The sequence below is a fragment of the Schistocerca gregaria genome, chromosome 6 (assembly GCF_023897955.1).
Source record: "Schistocerca gregaria isolate iqSchGreg1 chromosome 6, iqSchGreg1.2, whole genome shotgun sequence".
NCBI lineage: Eukaryota > Metazoa > Arthropoda > Insecta > Orthoptera > Acrididae > Schistocerca > Schistocerca gregaria.
The window spans coordinates 126117960-126138539 of NC_064925.1; the positions used below are offsets into that span (position 1 = coordinate 126117960).

The 20580-nt window shown below is 41.5% G+C and overlaps 1 protein-coding gene across 1 annotated transcript in view; it reads right to left on the reverse strand.

The window, feature by feature from the left end:
- The window catches only part of LOC126278759 (odorant receptor 4-like), a 52475-nt gene that overhangs the window by 22557 nt on the left and 9338 nt on the right, over positions 1–20580 (reverse strand). Inside the window, exons 2-4 of the mRNA XM_049979035.1 lie at positions 17357–17500; positions 10226–10731; positions 2848–2947 (exon numbers count right to left, since the gene is read on the reverse strand). Of these exons, the coding sequence (XP_049834992.1) occupies positions 2848–2947; positions 10226–10731; positions 17357–17500 (750 nt within the window). The remainder of the gene's footprint in view (positions 1–2847; positions 2948–10225; positions 10732–17356; positions 17501–20580) is intronic.

Here is a 20580-nt window from a genome sequence, read left to right on the forward strand (position 1 = left end):
GCAATGAAATGTTTTCGGTTCCCATTGGAGAGGCACGTCGTTTCGTCTACTAATCGCACGGTTATGCGGTGCGGTAGCAAAAAGCAGTCACTAAACTTATTACTGTGAACAGAGACGTAAATGAATGAAAGGACAGGTCATAACTTTGCTAAAATAAAAAATTTTAGCTCGAGGGAAGACTTGAACCAAGGACGTCTCATTCCGCAGCTGGTCACGCTAACCACGGGACCACTGTGCTCCTTACCTTATACTATCCTTGGTGTTGCCTATGTTGCGCATGGACAACTCAGTTTGCATATTTTGCTTATTTTTTTTCATAGTTCCACACAACTTCTTCCTGCTTTCTCGATTGATCTGAGTTCAGTTTTTCAAGGACTATCCACTGTGTCAACTTATATCTAAATCTTAGGGGGTGCGATGGGGAGGTTCCCTTGTCAGTATCGACTGGGGCGCGTGAGCACTCTTTGTACCCTTCTCCGCTGTCGCTTACCGCGCGTCTGTCGCTTTGCCAGAGCTGTCCATCCGCAAAGCTGTCACTGCTGGCAGACAAGACGCTGGAAGGCGGTACCCATCTTCTCTGTCCATGTTGTCGGATCGCTTGATTATTTCTATAGCCTCTGTAATCTTCCTCCTCAAACTAAACGGCTGTTACGCTAATACCCGGGCCTCTCGAAATTCGATCTTCATCCTGCACTGTTACTGATGTTCTACTACCTCTCATTTGTTGTATTGTTTGAGGCAGATATATCTTTCGTGTTCAGTTAACCTTGCGCTTATTGGACGCCCAGTCTCACCTACATACACCAGTCCATATTCGGACCCAATTTCGTAAACTCCGGCGGTATGAAATTTATCAATTGTATCTTTCGTCGAGCCCAAAACTTCTTTTTTGTGTTGTTGCTGCAAAAAATCGGATTAATACCTGCCCGACGGAGAATTCTTCCCAGACGTGCAATAGCCACTTGTACGTATGACAGCAGGACGGTGTTCTGTGCGTCGTTCTGCATTTCCCTATTGCCCTCCTCCTTCGGCGCGATGGTTTTGTGTCTCATACTCATGTCGTAGCCATTAGCTCCCAAAATGGACCTTAGGTTCTGTAGTCCAGCTTTCAGATTGGGTTCATCGCCGATCCTGTAGGCTCTCTTCGTTAAAGTTCGCAGGGCCGATTTCTTTTGCATAGGTTGGTGGTGGGATGATGCATGCAGGTACCTGTCCGTGTTGGTGGGATTCCTATAAAACTCTGTGTCCTAGCTTCCCGTCACGCTTACGGTAAACTTCAACGTAGAGAGAAGGCAGTACCCCGTTCTTTTCTATCTCCATGGTAAAGTGAATTTTGCTGTGCTGCTGGTTGAAATGTTGGTGGAAGTTCTGGAGCTGTTTTTCTCCGTGTGGCCAGATAACAAAGGTGTCATCAAGGTTTCGTAGCCAGCAATATGGGCGTAATGGTGCGGATTGGAGTACTATTTCTTCGAAAGCTTGCATAAAAATGTGTGCTACGGCAGGCGAAAGAACCCATAACTACACCGTCCGACTGCTCACAAAAATCCTCTTTCCACCTGAAATAGGTGGTCGTAAAAAAGTAGCGCACTAGCTCGCAGGTATATTCGTAAACAAAACCTTCACGTCAAAACTGACCAAGCGTTACAAAAGTAAGATTGTAAACCGTCAAAAGGAACATACATAATCCCCCAGTTATCGATATTAATTGACTCTGACACGTACCTGGTTAACGATTCCTGACTGTATCAGCAGACAGGGATGCCCCACAGTAGCAGATTACTGACTAAAAATAGGCAAAGTGAACAAGTGGTGGTAAGTTCCTATGGGACCAACCTGCTGTGTTCATCGGTCCCTAGACTTGCACACTACGTAATCTAACTTACACTAACTGACACTTATGCCTGACGGAGGACTCGAACCTCCGAATGGACTGGGATCGTGGGAAGTCGCCAAGACCACACGGCTACCCTGCGCGGCACTGAACAAGTCTTCACCTTTGTTTTACAGTAACAGTGATTATTATTACTATAGGGAATATAGCAGTACACAGTTATTTAATTACTTCCTAAATGAATCCTTGCAAGATACGTCACATACCTTAAGTAATAAGCATTTATCTGTTTGACCTTACTGATTATTTGATCATATTGTGACTAGGCAGTTTCTATTTTACGGGTCATCTGTACCAGAAATTTTGAGCTGTGTCCTGTTACCGTTAAACGATGAAAAGATGTTGTTCTCTGCACTATTTGTTAGTCCACAGATATAACGTGCCACACCTTGGTCAGTGTAAGAATTAGTGTCGTCTGTAATCGGGCATACGTCAAAGAAAGATAGATTGGCAGGTTAACGATAAAGAAATGCAGTGGATACGGAACTGAATCCTGGGGCCGTTCCTTGCTTTATAGCTCTGGCATGAAATTGAGAATTATTCCTTATTTATTGACAATTACGATTACTGAAATGTCAATAAGAAACGACAATTTCGTCGCACAGACTACAGTACTGCAACTAGTTAACTGATGAGAAAGTTCACTGATTCCTTTTTTTTTTTATTCCCCTGCTGCGCTGGGATGTACTGTGTAATCCGTTTAGTTACCTTTCGAAGGTACTCAAATGATTCAAATGGCTCTAAGAACTATGGGACTTAACATCTGAGGTCATCAGTAGCATAGACTCAGAAATACTTAAACCTAACTAACCTAAGGGCATCACACACATATATGCCCGAGACAGGATTCGAACCTGCGACCGTAGCAGCAGCGTGGTTCCAGACTGAAGCGCCTAAAACCGTACGGCCACAGCGGCCGGCCCGAGTGTACTCGAAGCAAATGCTGCAGTACTTACGTCGACAAATCCAAGGCCTTGTAAGCAGATGTTTACTGAATTTACGCCCAGCATGAGGACGCTTGATTCACTCATCAGGGATTCCAAGTCGTTGATGATTCTGTAACAACAATAACAACAAATGGTACGTTTGACTCGTCGGCGGCTTGTTTCTCACCAATCTCATGTCGAAATAAGAGAAAGAATAACAGACTTTGTACGAACTAACAACTACACACTCACTGTAATTGTCTTTACTTTAGCAGTAACTTAAGATTCGTGAAAAAATTACAGTGAGATTGGACTTGGGTTAAAGTACCAAAAGATGATAACTCGTGGATGAGTATACTAAAATATGTGCATACTTTTGGAGTAGTTTCATTCACATATTTTGTCTTTGTGTGAATCTTTCTTTTCTTATTTTTTACTTTTTTTATTTACTTCTAGCGTGTATATGTGGCCCGTCGTCAATCAACATGTGTAGAGATTCGTAACTGAAGTAGGAAGTAAGTATTTAAAATTAATCTAGTTGGAGTATGTTTAAGTGGTATAAAAGCGAAAATTAAAATTCGGTAAAAAATTATGGGAACCTCTCATATAGCTATGGCGCTGGCAGTCGACAATGCTTTAGAAAGGCATCCAACACGAAATTCAGAGATAGTTAAACGAAGATTTCTTATTAATCTTTATATTATTATTTCCTTAATTTTAGGTATAACTCAGTTATGCCAACGGCCGTGCCGCTGTGATAACACCGGTTCCCGTCAGGTCACCGAAGTTAAGCGCTGTCGAGCGTGGTCGGCACTTGGATGGGTGACCATCCAGGCCGCCATGCGCTGTTGCCATTTTTCGAGGTGCACTCTGCCTCGTGATGTCAACTGTCGAGCTACTCGACCGGACAGTTGCGGCTTCGGTCAATAATACCATCATAACGACCAAGAGAGCGGTGTGCTGACCCCACGCCCCTCCTACCTGCATCCTCCGTGAGGATGACACGGCTGTCGGAAGGTCCCGGTAGGCCACTCGTGGACTGAAGACGGAGTGCTTACGTACAATTCAGTTATGGCAACGGCCTTGCCGCTGTGGTTACACCGGTTCCCGTCAGATCACCGAAGTTAAGCGCTGTCGGGTTGAGGTAGCTCTTGGCTGGGTAACTATCCTGTCTGCGAGCGCTGCAGGCAAGCGCGGGGCACTCAGCCCTTGTGAGGCCAACTGAGGAGCTACTTGATTGAGCGGTGTGGTGAGCACATGCCCCTTCTCCCCCACATCCAGTGACGCCTGTGGGCTGAGGATGACACGGCGGCCGGTCGGCACTGTTGGGCGTTCACGGTCTGTTCCGGCGCAGTTTTGTTTTAGAAGTCCGTTACAGAATTTCGTAGACACCACCTACATTTTATAAACAGCCAGCACAGAATACGCTGAACCCTGCGCAAATTTTTTTAGAGAAATATTTTATAAGTTGATTAACTTCTCATGGTCAAGGTTCAGAGTCGAGTAGAATTTTACAAAGGACATCATATTCGAAGCTGACTGCAGAATTTAGATTGTACTAAAATATAGACTTTCACGGCCGGAAATGTCATGTCCATTATAATTATCCGTGCTGTTATGTCGTGGTCGGATGATGAATTCTGTGTCAACCCCCAACTTTGCGTCCCCGTCTTTGTGGGTCATCTTCAAGGGGGTCTGTAGCTAAGCCGGTTCCACGAACATCTGAATAGTATAAACTCGAGAATTCAGTTTACAGTGGAGGAGGTGGTAGAGTGCAAATTACATTTCCTCCATGTGCTTGTTTTTAGAAACGAAAATAGTAGTTTGGGGCACTCAGTATACCGTAAACCCACGCACACGGACCGTTACTTGCACCGAGATTCGAACTACCACCCACAGCAGAAGCGGGATGTTATCAAGACTTTAGTGAACAGAGCTAGAAATATTTGTGAACCTGAGTTGCTCGACGCTGAGATGGAACATCTCCACAATGCACTAATGAAGAACGGATATTCGTCCGCCGAAATAAAACGTCCGTTCAGACAGCCACGTAGAAACCATAGTGACGTACAGGCTACTGCAAAATCTAAGGTTTTCCTGCCGTTTGTTAAAAATGTAACGGAAAGAATAGGGAGTATCTTGACGAAGCGGAATATTACCGTAATTTACAAGCCCGCCAGGAATCTTGGTTCGAGTACCGACGCAGTACTAATTTTCATTGCCTTCATACCATTTTACAGTTGATGGTTGTCCATATTCACAATTACGATTTAAACAAGGCTGAAGCAGCAACTCTTGAAAATCTTCACGGTAAATGATAACAGCCAAACTGTTGCAGGATAAAGATTTATTGAAATCCTTGACCACGGTTTCGGCATATCTAAATATACCTTCATCAGAAGCAAAAATACACTAAAATCACATCCTGCAGAGGAGATACATAAAACAATCATGCCAACGGCGTCGTCAGTAGTTAAAATTTAAAATGTCACCTCCATTTTATCTCCACTGCCGCACGTGATTTTTAGTGTATTTTTGCTTCTGATGAAGGTATATTTCGATATACCGAAATCTTGGTGAAGGATTTCAATGAATCTTTATCCTGCAACTGTTTGACTGTTATCATTTACCGTGAATAATTACGATTACATAAAACATATTGGGAATAGACGGTATCGAAGTTGAAAAACAGTTCAAATCGCTCGACCGAGGAAAGGCCACTAAATCTGATGGCACCCCTGCGTGGTTTTCTATTGAAGGTGAAGTCTCTTCTAGCGTCAGTTTACTGCAGGTTTCTGGAGCAACAGAGCGTTTCACGCGACTAGAGAAAGGAGATCCTTACAGTACACTGACGTATATTTCTTCTGGAGTAATGGAACGCGCACTGTTATTTCCTCAGGAAGCAAAGATATATCTCAACTAGAAAAAATGACTTCAACAGTAGAAAAAAATGTTGGTACAACTTGAGTACAATAGGCCAAGTGAATGTTCCTTCAATTAGCAAAGGAAATGATTGTTTAATTGCTGAACACGGCAGTAGTTTCACTAAGTCAGGAAGGCAAACAGGTGTTAAGGATGACGATTTAACCTATTTCTTTCAAGACTGTTCACTTCAGACAAACACGTAACTAACCAGCGAATGGAAATGCGTATGTCCCTGAAACTGCTTGTGTTACTATATGTCATTAAAGCGAAAATATCAGAAAATATCCGCTGTATTGACTTACTGACGTAGTGATAGAAAAGGAAATTGTAGACAGGTATCCATGATCAAATTTTGTCTAACGAAGCTACAGACCATTGAAACAGGGTAAACAGGTCTCATTCAACTGATGTAATGCGGCCGAGAGTACCTGAAGTGTTTGTTTATGGAAATAAAATGGAGTCATGTGAAAGACTTTACTGATTTCTCGACTTATACTCAGATCCTGCTAGGCATCTTCGAGCTAGTATATTAGTCTGTGGTAGTGCAGTCGTTAGACATGCAGTTGAGCCCTTTAAGAAATTTTGTTCCTGCATTTTCAGCATCAACTTAAATAATACAACCTTTTATTTTTTAAAAAAAATGTTGCATGTCAGCTAATATAGCAGATCATCTTTATATCTTTAATGTAATGATCGTATTAATATGTCCTGTCCCTTAAATGAAAGAGACTTTTTAAATTTGTCAGGTCTTTGCTGTAACTTTTGTGTCGAGAGACGCTAGCATGACATGGTACTACGCACTTGTGTCCAAATTCTAAAATTTTCGATTCACTGTTGCATCGTCGATTGTGGAAATCGGTCCCTGTCCTCAATCACTTCTTCAAGCCACGCTCTACGACAGTTTGAAGTTTTCGATGACGTTTGACGTTTTTAAACATGCACCACCGGACAGTGGAGATGACTGCTCCTATTACTTCTATAAGGCAAATACATTTTCTTTACGTCAGTGGTGTGATTACCGAATTACCATACCAGCCAAGTTCTGCGTACTAGAAGAGAATTACAGGGCAAATTTTTCTGGCTTAAAATCGATCATCGCTCTAACGTGGAGCGTCACTGCATGAGCATGTGCGATACAAAGCTGATTTATGTCAAGCGAGAATAATGCAGATATTATTCATAGAATAACTTTGTTAGGTTTGAAGTCGCAATGAAGTGAATTACAGGCTAATACTTGAATAACGAAGCGTGTCGGAAACGATGACGTTGATACTGCTTCGATAGCGCATGGAATGAAGCAGCTACTGTAAAGGGGTACCCGACAGAAATAAATAAAAGCGCCGTTCAACAGATTAGACAAGATTATTTTTGTATAAAGGTATATCTACATGGTTAAGTATGACCATAAAGGTTTGCAATTTCCAATACATATTTTCGCATACATTTCCCGAATTAATGACAGTTTGTTGAAACTTGTCGAAAAAATCTAAACTAATCCTCACTTACGGAGAAGAACATAAGTGAATCTTTGTCCAAGGACTATCAAATATGTAAAACAATTTGTACATTGCACCATAAATCTTACTATTATTTAAATTAAGTTTTTATGATCTCGAATAAAAAGTACATGAGTAGAAATTTAAGATGAATCTCTAAAACAGCGGTGTGTCTAAGAAGGCAAAAAATACACAGCACTCGTTTTAATCAGTATACCTGCAAACAAAAATATTGAAGAACAGTATTAATAAAAGGAAGTAGAAGCAGAAGAAAATCTACATCTACATCTCCTTATATACTACGATAGCCACCAAGCGGTGTGTGGAGCAGGGCACTATTTCCGCCAAAGTCATATTTTCCCCTGTCTGTTCCACTCGCGGATCGCACGAGGGAAAAACGATTGTCTGAACGCCTCAGTAAGAGCTCTCTAATTTGTCTTCAAATGGTGATCGTTTGCGCGATACGAAAGTTAGTGGTAATAATATATGCTCTACATCCTCAGCGAAGATCGGATTTTTTAGCTTAGTGTGCAGCCCCTTCCGTTTTGCTCGCCATCTATCTGCAAGTGTGTCCCACTTCAAGCTTTCTATGAGATTTGTAACGCTCCCGCGTTCGCTAACTGTACCACTCACGAATCTTGCCGCTCTTCGTTGGACCTTCTCAATCTCTTGAATCGGACCCAACTAGTGAGAGGCCAATACAGACGAAAAATACTCAAGGACTGGAGGAAGTATTGTAAGCAATTTCCTTTGGTGAAGGACTGCATCGCTTCAGGATTCTACCAATAAACTGCAATCTGGAGTTCGCCTTACCCGTTACTTGTGTAATCTGGTCGTTCCATTTGAGAGAATTTCGAATATCACACCCAGATACTCGACTCTGCATTACACCAACTGCACAGTTTCCGAATCCCCTCGACACGCTCTGTATACCCTGCACTGATGGTGCTGCCACCTACCATATGTGTTTGGTTATCGTACACTAACCGCAAACAGAGGCGGTGAACGTACTAGTATGACTGGATCGTGTATAATTCCTTATGCCAAACCAACTTCTGAAATTTTTAATGTCAGAAACATTCTTGATCACAATTTATTTATTACGGTGACCGGTTTCGACCACTACTGTGGTCATCTTCAGACTTACAACTCGTATACAAAGCTTTAATTAGAGGGCTACATACATTAAAGAAAATGCATAACGTTACAAAGCTATAAAACGATGAATTACCAATGAGTAAGAACCTCCTTCTGGTGGTAAATCACTACTGGAGAAACATTTTTTTTTTTTTTCGTGGCAGTTAACTAATACACAGCGTCACCGGTTCAGATCCGGTCCAACTGTCTCGATGGACAAATAAGAGGAGACCCTAAGCAACAGCTGAATACCAGCCGAATGTAGCACGTTGAAGGTGTGGCGGTGGAACTTTAACGGTGGAAGTAATACGCCAACTGTATCGTGAATGAAGAAAGTGGCTAGACGAGAATAGGCCACTGCTAGTGACTGTACGAAAACAGACATAAAAACGTGGTCGTATTGGGCCTATCGTGAGTCATAGCCCGAATCAGAGTCCTACAGGATGATGAGAGGAACGGGATGGCAGTGCTAGCGCCATGGAACAGTGGTGCCGATGGTTTATACTCCTGCGAGAGTGTTATTGATGGCGTCCACTTTACTGTATAGTTTGCGAGCCTTACTGCGAATGGCCGTCTTGAGAAGGGCCGCATTTGTCTCCTCATGCAGAGTGACAATCCTGGTGAGCAGGGGGGCGTGAAGACCTGAGAACTTTATTCTGTAGGCGCTGGAGCGTCAGCATCCGGGACTTACTAATCGTGGCCTCCGCAGAGGAACCATACGTTACTGAGGGTATGAGAAACAGGTGCACGCGTTACTATATATAATAAGGGCTCCGCCCGCTTCTGACGGAATACTGTCATTGCTAACCAATGTATTGTAGGTCGAATAACAATGTAAAATTTCTTAGTTAAAAGAACATTGTCTACAAAGGAAAATATACACACACTATACTTAGCTTGTTCAACAGCTATTGTCAATTAAGAAGCGTTAAAAATATTTAAACATACAAAACTTCATTTTGACGGTACATGGGTTGCCCTCTCAAGGCTTGTTAGTGAACCATTTGGAACCATTGGTTGCCGGCTTCTTTGCACCCTCGGGCATGGGTGTGTGTGTTTGGCCTTAGGATCATTTAGGTTAAGTAGTGTGTAGGCTTAGGGACTGATGACCTTAGCAGTTTAGTCCCATAAGATTTCACACAAATTTGAACATTCGATAGGCAATAGGTTGCCATGGTGAGGATAAACGCCAGTCCAAAGATGTGGCAGCAGGCTTCTTTCTAACGAAGTTGTTGCGAAAGTGGAATTCCGTCAGAAGTGGGCGGAGCCTCCATTATATATAGTGAGACGTGCACTGGTTTCTCCAGTAGTGATTTACCGCCACAAGGAGGTTGTTACTCATTGGTAATTCATCGTTTTATACTTTTGTAACTTTATGTATTTTCTTTAATGTATGTAGCCCTCTAATAAAAGCTTTGTACACGACTTGTAGGTCTGAAGATGGCCACAGTAGTGGTCGAAACCGTTCACCGTAATAAATAGATTGTGATCAAGACGGTTTATGATAGTAAATATTTGTAACACACTGCTCACTGCTCCCACAATATATTCAAAAGTAACGTTCTGAAATGTACTGCGGTATGACACAAAACATCACAGCCATATAGTTACTGCTAATATGTTACATACGTTTCTAGGGGGACGACTTCCAGAGATGTATATCATACCTTCGGTATCCTGATTAAGTCATTCTGATCATTCACTAAATAAGTCACACTGGAAAGTTGGTCAGGTTAACACAGAAGCACATGATTTAGCTGGAGCTGTACTTCACCGTGTTTTGAGGTCATACGATGTGGACTATTTAAATGTAAAAGACTGTAAAAATAATGAGGCACAAATGTACTTACGACATTATAACTTGATGGTGCTGAATATTCTTCACTAACGTCCTGTAGAGTTGCGTGCTAGGGTCAGCGTCATACTGTGTACGCAGGGCTGCATTCTCGACATACGGTTCACCTTTCTCTGACACCGGTCTCTTGCTCTTGTACACGATTTCCCATGCAGCAGATATCTTGTCTCCTTCTGCGGACTTTTTCACGAGCCCATCTTCTTCATGCAGACGCATGTTTGCGATGTTGTTGTTCAGTATAGCTATGTCGGCTGTTGCATTGATCATTAAGCAGGCGAAGAAAAGGTCAACTACGACGTTGACCTGTACCACGGTAGCGAGGATGAACAGCTGAAACACGTACGTTATTTCGTAGTTTGGATGTGTCTGCGTGTCTATAGGCATCCAGATAATGAGCGGAGTTTTCCGTATGACTATTGTGGTGTTTTCAGGCGTTGTTATCAGCGTCTTGGCCAGGGCAGGTTCTACAAACCACATCGGTATTCCCACCAGAGGGAAAATCTGCAACATAGAGTTGAAGCTGTGCGTAAGCGGTACAAGAGTATGCGGTAAATGCTCTTGCAGTTACAAGGAAATTATGGGAGCAGGTGTCAAAAGCTGCGCTTGGTTCAAATGGCTCTGAACACTATGGGACTTAACTTCTGAGGTCATAAGTCCCCTAGAACTTAGAACTACTTAAACCTAACTAACCTAAGGACATCACACACACCCATGCCCGAGGCAGGATTCGAACCTGCGACCGTAGCAGTCGCGCGGTTCCAGACTTTAGAGCCTAGAACCGCTCGGCCACTCCGGCCTGCACTGCGCTTAGTCTTTCATAGGCAAATTCGTTGTGGCAAAACGATAAGCTATTACCGTTTTTGTGTTCTTGTGGAGCCGTTGTAAGGGGCTAAGTGAACCAATTTATAGCATGTGACTCATTAAGTATTCTATCAGCTTTCAACACCCTATAAATGTACAGGAACACACAGTTCCTCTTAAGAACGTTGCAACAGCATGGACCTTTGGCTAACTTTCGCTGGAGTCACCCTCGCCAAGCCAACACGAAGATACTGACGAGGTAACGTTACGAACATGACCACATAATTTGACAAAATCACGTACTTACCGTCTCTTCCGGGACAAAATTAGGGCCATAATTCTGACACTATGCAGTTCCGACCATATGAATGTGCCGCTTTTAAACAGTCGCCAAAACGGTTGTCTGTCACACTCTACGCTCCCCTGCATCCGCCTAAAGCAGTCGCCACGCGGACCGTACATTCGAAAGTTATTCCGACGAAATAGCGTGGAAAAAAGCAGTGGGCAGTCATTACAAAAGGTTAGGCCAATATCGAGCTTGACAAATTCTCTGTACGTGCGACTGAACGTAGACCAGTGAGATAGAAGAACGCCACTTACGTCATATGCACGCCATCTTCTCTCAACACAGAGTTTGGAGACGCTTTATTGGTTTTCAGTTGAAGCTCATACTTGAAGTTGTATGAATATATACAGCGTGGCGAAGAACTAGCAAAGTGACACCTCGAAAATCCATTGTTTATCGGTTCGATTAGCTAAGATGCGTGTTACGGAAGCACACCATTTCAAGGCAATGGCACGCTGAAGTTCTACCAAAATCGCCTCACATTATTTAGTTGTCTTTTCCTTTTGTTTTATTCACCTTCACGTTTTGTGACAGGTTCTGCCACTTTCTTGTTGAGTTGATACAACCATGTTCTCTAATATAACTGCACACTCTCACAGGAGTGTGTGTATGTGTGTATGTGTGTGTGTGTGTGTGTTTGTGTGTGTGCTCGATTCGCTTCATCTACTAGAGAGCTTGCAGTAAAATATTTTCCACATTCTTGTTTGGTCTTGTGTTTCACAGGTTCTAAAGATGCTGCCAACAGCGTTCAAATAGGAATGACATTAGAGTTTAACTAAAAAGTGAGAAAGATGAACTAAATCTTGTCGTACGTGAAGAGTACTGTAAATTCGTTTCGCACTATTTGTAATGCAAGTTTTGTAAGCTGATGTTCTTACTACCTAAATATGATATTTTCAGTTTTACATCATGTTCATGGATTCTGAAATTTTTATTTATATATACTGCAGATAGAGCAACATGAGTAGATGGGGCAGCAGTCATATCTGTCCAACCTGTTCGACAACACATATTTTACTAAAAAAGGAAGTGAGTCATGTGAGTGTGTTATATCTTAGACACACGAACACACGTGTTCAACACTACGAATATTTTAACATTATTTCTGCATACAATGAGGTGACAAAAGTCATGCGATAGTGAAACGCACATATACAGATGGCCATATTATCGCTTACACAAGGTACAAGTATTACCGGAGCTGTCATTTGTACTCAGGTAATTCAAGTGAAAAGATGTCCGACGCGAATTAACAGAATCTGGACACAGAATGGTAGTTGGAGCTAGACGCATGGGACTACTTAAAGCCTACTGAAACATCAATGAACTGAGTAATGTTCCCTTGTGAGACCTCTTCCCAAATGTGGATAAGCACAACAAACGCTTATCGCATCTCGCCACAAATCTAATGTGAGAATGGGGCCGTACGACACGAGTAAAAATAAAAAATTAAAAAAAACAGGATGGCGGTAAGAGACGAGTAACAAAAAACATAACGGCAGTGAAGTTCCCCAGTGCTGCAGTCCACCCTCCGCAATACCCCCCCCCCCCCCCTCCTTCCAACATCCAACGTCGTGTTACATGGGCAATCTCTAGACTGCACCCACCGTCAGTTAAAAAGGACGTGTTTTCATCATGGCGAGTCTTCCTTTCGTGTCTTGTAAACGTCCCATCTTTTTTTTTTAATGAAATACCATCAAAAGTTCATTTAAATCATATATCTGTTAGCGAGCATGGTGTGCTGTCAGTAACAAATGTGGTGTAAGAGACTAATCAAATGGAACCGGCAATTTGTTAATAATGTCGCTACTATCTTCGAATGAGGTACTACAAAACTTATCAAAACAATAATTGACGTTCTAAGAAATGGAAACCTTCACCAGTCAGCTGCTAGAATTTTCCAGATCTATTAAAAACTGTGGTAAAAATTGAAATTATTCACTATAAAAATTTGAGTTTTTCCTAAACGTGAAGTTTAAAATGTAGCAACTCATTCATTTTTCCATAAGTTAAATAAATTCTACAATTTCATACACCTGCGAGTATGATTTGTATGCTGTGCAAATTCATCAAAGAATCTCTCTTACTTATGAAGAAACGTGTACCTATAGCAACAAATGCAGCCAATAGTAAGTGAAAATGATGAAATTTCACATGTACAAAAATTATTTTCTTTGTTTTTTAACTTCCACTGCTATGATTGTGGATCCTGAATCCTTTCTGGTCATACTGACAAAGTTTCATGAATTTATTTGTAAAAGTATAGGCAGTGGAAATTAAAATGTCCTGTGGTGCCTCTCCTGCTACAAGTCGGCCCGTTTGATGTCATACCCCTCAATTACGGCATACTCTGTGGCAATCCAATGGAAGCGTTTGGGTTTAGCGAACGCCTGGAGAAACCTATATGCTATCACTTTTAGAGTCAACAACGATGTACATAGGAGGCTGTGTTACATTATGAGGGTGTCTTCCTAGATCAGGTTGTGGTCCCATTATTTCACATAGGAAAATGCTGAATGATGAAGGATATGAACACACTTTATACCATTGCCTACTGCGTAAGGTATCGAAACAGTTCGGAGATGGTAATTATTTGTGTTACCATAAAAATGATTGTTGTAGAATCGAATCTGTGAGGCGATGGTTTGTGGTCGTAACATTCCTGAAATGGACTGGTCAGCCCAGAGTCCCAACACGAACACGAAGGAACACCTCTCTGATGATTTAGTTTGTCGACTTCGCTCCAGACTGCAACGTCCAACATCACTACCGTCCCTGGCCTTGGCATTCGAGGAAGAATGGGCTGCCGTTCCGTGTTAGACATTCAGACACCTCACAAAAAGTGGTCGCTGCAGACTCTAGGCCTTCGTAAGGCGGAAGAGGCACACACCTAATATTAATGCCCAATACCAGTACTCCGGCTATTTTTTATCCGGTAGTCGGGTGTTTGTGTTATCAATTACGATAAGAGTAACCGGAAGGTTTGAAATCTGATTATAGCTCTCAGCCTATTGTTCTCGTGTAGTACGAATGGGGCAGCTGGTCTTAACTTTCTGTTCAGATAAACGGACGAGTAACCACTGATAGTGGTACATCTCCTACCACCATGGCACAATATGAGGTGCTCTGCGATTGATTCAGGAGTTTGGCTTACCATTTGTGGCCTGCTAATGCCGAATATCTAACACTTACAAAAAATTTTTCCACTTGCATAATTAGAACCGGATACGTCTAAACCAAGCACACTGGTGTCCAAAATTAAAGCGACAAAAGGAAATTTTGCAAGATTGCGTTTGTTTTACCAACAAACAGTATAAATAGGTGATAGTAAAGTAGAAGCAATGTAAAGAATACAGAACGCACACAACTGCAACATGCATAACGGTAGACAAAAATGTTCTTAGATTTTTGCACCTTAAAGGATTTGGACACACCTTCCGACAACTGGTTAATGTGCTCAGTATCGGGTGTGACTACCTCTGGCAGCTATACAGGCCTGACATCGACGGGGCATGCTGTGAATCGTGTCATCGGTCTCATGTTCAGGCAGCAACGTCCATTCTTCCGGCAGAGCTGCTCGCAGTGTTGGAGAGTGGTTGGTGGATTCTGACGTGATAAGACCCGACTCCCTTGTGTATCACAGACATGCACTATGGGATTCAGATCGGGAGAGCGCGCAAGCCACGACACGCGTGCAATATCTTCCGTTTCCAGGACAACATCAACTACCTGCGCTATATGAGGTCGAGCGTTATCGTCCATCAATACAGCGTCTGAGCCCACCGCACCTCGCAACAACCGCACATGAGGCCGCAAGATTTCGTCACGATTCGTGACTGCAGTTAAACCTTGCCGACTCACAATTTCAGGAAGATGATTTTAAGTGGTAAACATAGTGCCCACATATGACCGGTTTCGGTTCATTCAGAACCATCTTCAGATCTGTAAAAATAATGATATTTGCAAAAACAGACATAATGTCTTATGGGACAACAGCAGTCAGTGAAATTATAATGTTACTTAAAAACCGTCTTGATTGCAAATATTTTTACAGATCTGAAGATAGTTCCGAATGAACCGAAACCGGTCATATGAATAAAAATATTTACAATCAAGACGGTTTTTAAGTAACATTATAATTTCACTGATTGCTGTTGTCCCATAAGACATTATGTCTGTTTTTGCATAGTGCCCACAGTTTAGAGATCCTCTTCGATCTCGTTCTCTTACCACACTGTTTGGGTCCCAAAATCGTGTTTCACGTTTCCGCCAGATGCGTTTCCATCGAGAATCACTCTCACACTCACCTGTGAAAACAAAATTTGTGTACCGTTCGACCGTCCAGGTGGCATGTTGATCACTCCACTCTAGACGTTCCATTCTATGAAGAGGCGTCAGAGGTACATATACAGCTTGTCTTCGACAGTAAAGGCCACTCTGCCGAAACCATCTGCACACTGTTTGCCTCGATACTACACATCCATCGAATGCTGCATCGACAGTAATGCCGTGCCCTTAAGCCAAATAATGGTCCCTTTTCCTGACGTCACTCGTGGTCGGCCCTACCCTGGTCTTCGGGATACAGTGTTGCTCCCTATAAACTATTGCCACATCCAAGAAATAACAGAAAGACTCACATTAAGCCATTGGGCCAAATCAATTTGCGATTATTGTGCTTCCTTTCTTTCTATGGCCCTCAACCGCAAAGTGTCTGCTAGGCATCTCCTCTGTGCCATACTGCACCGTCTTAACAGTGTACACAGTGGTTCTGAATAAGGGGCTTCCCGGCAAATACTTCCTCGTTTCATAGGTGCCAAGACGTCATCGTTGGCATGGTTGTCCGGTGACCGGAATGCCATCGTGCACAACACGATAGTACGGACATCTGGTTGACAGTTCCATAGATCCGTGCTGAGGAGATCCTCGTGGATGTGGAACATGTCAATATATTTTTTAAGCTGAAATAACAATAATAATAGTAAGAATATATACACTACATCATTTGTTTCTATTAAAAAATTCGTCAATGGAGTGGAAAGAGTTGGCCACTAGTAAGTCTTTCAGGCTCCTTTTAAACTGATCTTTATTTGTAACTAAATTTTTTATGTTTGGTGGCAAATTATTGAAGATGAGTGTTCCTGAGTAGTGGACCACTCTTTGAACTAAAGTAAGTGCTTTTAAGGCCTTGTGCAGATCATTTTTGTTCCTGGTATTGTATGTATGAACTGAGCTGTTAGTTGGAAAAAGAGATATATTATTTAGGACAAATTTCATTTAGGAGTAAATATACTGAGAGGCAGTAGTTAGTATACCCAGCTCTTTGAAGAGGTTTCTACAGGACGTCCGTGAATTTACTCCACAAATAATACATATTACAAGCTATTGGACTCTGAAACGTTTTATTTGACTTGAAGAGTTACCCAAAAATATTATACCATATGGTATTATGGAATGAAAGTAGGCAAAGTGTGCAAGCTTTTCATTTTTATGTCACCTATGTCAGCTAACACTCGCATTGCATATACAGATTTGTTAAGGCGTTTCTGCAGTTCTGTGGTGTGCTCCTCCCAAATGAATTTATTATCAAGTTGTAATCGCAGGAATTTAAGACTGTCAACATCTTCTATCTGCTCTTCTTCATACTTTATGCCTATGCTGGATGGAAACCTCTTACAGGACTGAATTGCATATAGTGATTCTTTTAGAAGTTTAATGTCAGTGAGTTGGCTGTCAATCATTTATTAATATCTTGTGTGATTATATCGTGAATTAGACTCAGGGTGGGAAATTGGCGGATTGTTGCTTTAATTTTGGACAGCAGTGTATTTAGGATTTGGCGTTGGAAACCGCTAGCTGACGACTGGATACTGTGGACGCTCACAAAATGAAAAAAAAGTTTTTAATCTCAAGAGAGCTGCAGTGCGTACAGTTCTATGTAGCTAATTACAACTATTATGTCGTAACTCTATTAAGTCATACCACCCAAACAACGCAGACGATCATCGAACGCCTGTGGTAGGACTTGCGTAGGTCTGCGCTATTTTCTGTGAACCACTTCCTCATGTTGAGGACATCCACCACCAGCTGCTGCACTCGGTTCTGCCGTACTAGAATCGACACTATCTGCAATGCAAACAACAGAAAATATAAACAGGAGACTTTTTAAGACATGTGAAAGACATGGAAAAACGAGCGTAATACCAGTGTTTAACTGCACTTTTTTAGTGATTCGAAATATGCTTGAACAGCTATAAGCTGATGAATAATGTAATTCGTGTTGTTGCATTGGAGAAACTACTAGCAACAGAATTGCATACAAAGATGTAAAGAGATGCGCAACAAGAATCAGAATCCATTTCAGTTGTACGTGAGTATCACACATTGTACTCTGTGCTTTTAAGCTGGAAGTTGATGAATGAGGTCGAAAACAATTTTGAGCAAACATTTTTTAACCTGCTTTAAGACGTCATGCGCGACATTATGTAAAGTGAAATATTTCTATCAATTTAATTTGGGAATAATCAGGGTTATAGAACCCAATGCGGATTTATCATTATAAAATCAGGATAATAACAGAGTTATTCACACCTCGGTATTGCGCCCTGAATTAATTCTAGTTTCTATAAACTATTTACAGAATTTGTAAGTAATTAGTTAGATTTTAACGTCATGTCGTTTGAGATCACTATAATTAGTAAATACTACTCTACTATTAAAAAGTAAATCAATTATTTTCTTTGATATGGGACAACAATCTGCTGTCTGCTTGTCCCAGTCTTTTTATCACAGATTAACACTCCCACCCAACGCCCTCAGTTACTTATTCTAAACGCTGCCTTCCTGTACAAAACTCTCAATTACTTATTCCAATCGCTGTCTTCCCGTACGATTTGTACCCTCTGCACCTCCCATGGACGTTATTCCCTCATCACTTATGCCTTTTAACTTATGCCCTACATGCCTAGATGTTCTTCTTGCCAGTGTGTTCCACATTTTCTTTCTCCCGCCGATTCCACGTAGGAACTCCCCATTTCTTATTTTATCAGTCCACTTAACGTCTGATATCCATCTATCACACAATATCTGAAAGACTTCAGTTTCTTCTTTTCAGTTTTTTCATAATTCATGGTTCACTTCCATACAATTCTGTGTTCAGGACGAACATTCGCCAAATTTTTTATTCAAATTGTGGCATATGTTTTGCACCAACCAACGTCCATAGAGAGGAATGCTTCCATTGCATGTGTTAGGCTGTTTCTTATGTTTTCCTTACTTCGTTCATCATGTGATATTTTGTTGCCAACGTAGCAGAATTCCTTCACTATGCCAACTTTGTGGTGGCTAATCTTGTTCCTGCTGCTCGTCAATCATTTGGGCTTGATACATCAAAACAGACATTACAAAACAAAATACTGTCTTCATTCCTTTCAACAGGTTCCAACGTTTTTCCATACTTTCACAGAAGACAGCAGTACCATCAACTAATCTTATTATTGATACCCTCTTACCATGAATTTTAATGCTACCTCTGAATCGTTCTTTTTTGTATCATTTCTTTTGCGATACACATTGTAGGCAGTAGAGGTCAAAGACGGCATACGACCTTTTTAGTAGAAAGAATTCTCTAGTTTTTCCCTCATGGTTCTTGTTTGTATATTATTGTCGTCCTCTATAGCTTACAACTGTTTTACTGAAAATTTCGTACGTATTGCATTACTTCATATTAATGAACACTTTTCTATGCCGACAAATCCTATGCGATCGATATTATGATGGAAAACCTGTGAAACGATAAAAATGTACAAAGGTGTTTTGTGGATAACTTTCAGATTATAAACGATGTCACTATGATGTTCACCAATATAAAAATTAAAAGCACAGGTAGTACAACAGGATAAATTAATGGCTGCACCACATGATACAGACCAACTTAAGGGAAATAGGAAATAGGAAGGCATCCTCAAAAAGCTTTTTTTCAGACTTGGGGGCAGTACAATTAATAATAGTGTCATGCCTTACATATAGCTTTCTGCAGTAAAGATCTGGTGGTTGTCCATAGCTGAAATAAAATTGTTCAATCCGCAGAACGTTTCTATAATAACTGAATGCATGAACTCGAAAACCAAATGTTGGAGAACGTCGTACAGAGTGCAATACACTTCCTTGTTGGCTGATATATAGTAGTTGGTATTTACTACAATGTAACTGAAATTGGACTTCAGCACAGGTTCTTAGTCGCTCGACCACTTTACAACAACTCGTCCTTCCCATGGGTTATCCACTCCCTTTAGCTCCTCGAAATGGTTCAGGAAAATTAATTTTTAGTTCTCACCTTATATACTTTATTTACTTTAAAAGCAAACATCTCTATGCCAAGATAAAAAGTTGTTGACAAATAAACAATCTGTTGTAACGTCTTTATTGCGAGTTAGTCATTCTGAAGTCACTTTCTCCAGTCACTACGTCAGGAATAAACTATTCCCTCATTTCTCCCCTAACAGCCACGGAGCAGGAAAAGCAAACAAAGGCATGTTGAGCACAAAACATAGACCATATATAACATAGGCCGCGCATGTCCCTACCCTGCTGTGTTTACATTTGACCCAAACATCTAAGTCACGTGGCTCGGGGCAGGAAGCCGTGTTGCTGTCATTACGCGTTGTCTGAAGTGGAGCTTCTGTCGTTTATAGCTGAAATCAAGTATTTATTTTGACAAGTCAACGAACTGTAGTACTGCTCCTACACTTCTAGTAGTGCAGTTAAGCCATTTTCTCGAAATACCTGTTAATAAAGCAGTGGTTATGGTTTTTACATGTGGTCAAGTAGAAACGTATTGGCAGTCCTTGTAAAAAGCGACAGAATGGCTATTATTTAGTGAATCGGTTTTTTTGTGCTGTGAATTCTTGTAGTTCGAAGCTTCCACAGAAGTGGAAGATAAAAAAAAGGTCATCAGTCCCTAAGCTTGCACACTCCTTAACCTAAAGTATCCTAAGGACAAACACACACACCCATGCCCGGGGGAGGACTCGAACCTCCACTGGAACCAGCGGACTGACTGCAGCGCCTGAGACCGCTCGGCTAATCCCGCGCGGCGGAAGATAAAATTCCGAACGCAGCATAATTTTTCTAACGATTCCAAACATAATATGTGTAAATGCTTTAGTAAGCTTTGGTATGAAAGGAAATTCGTTTATGGGTATAAT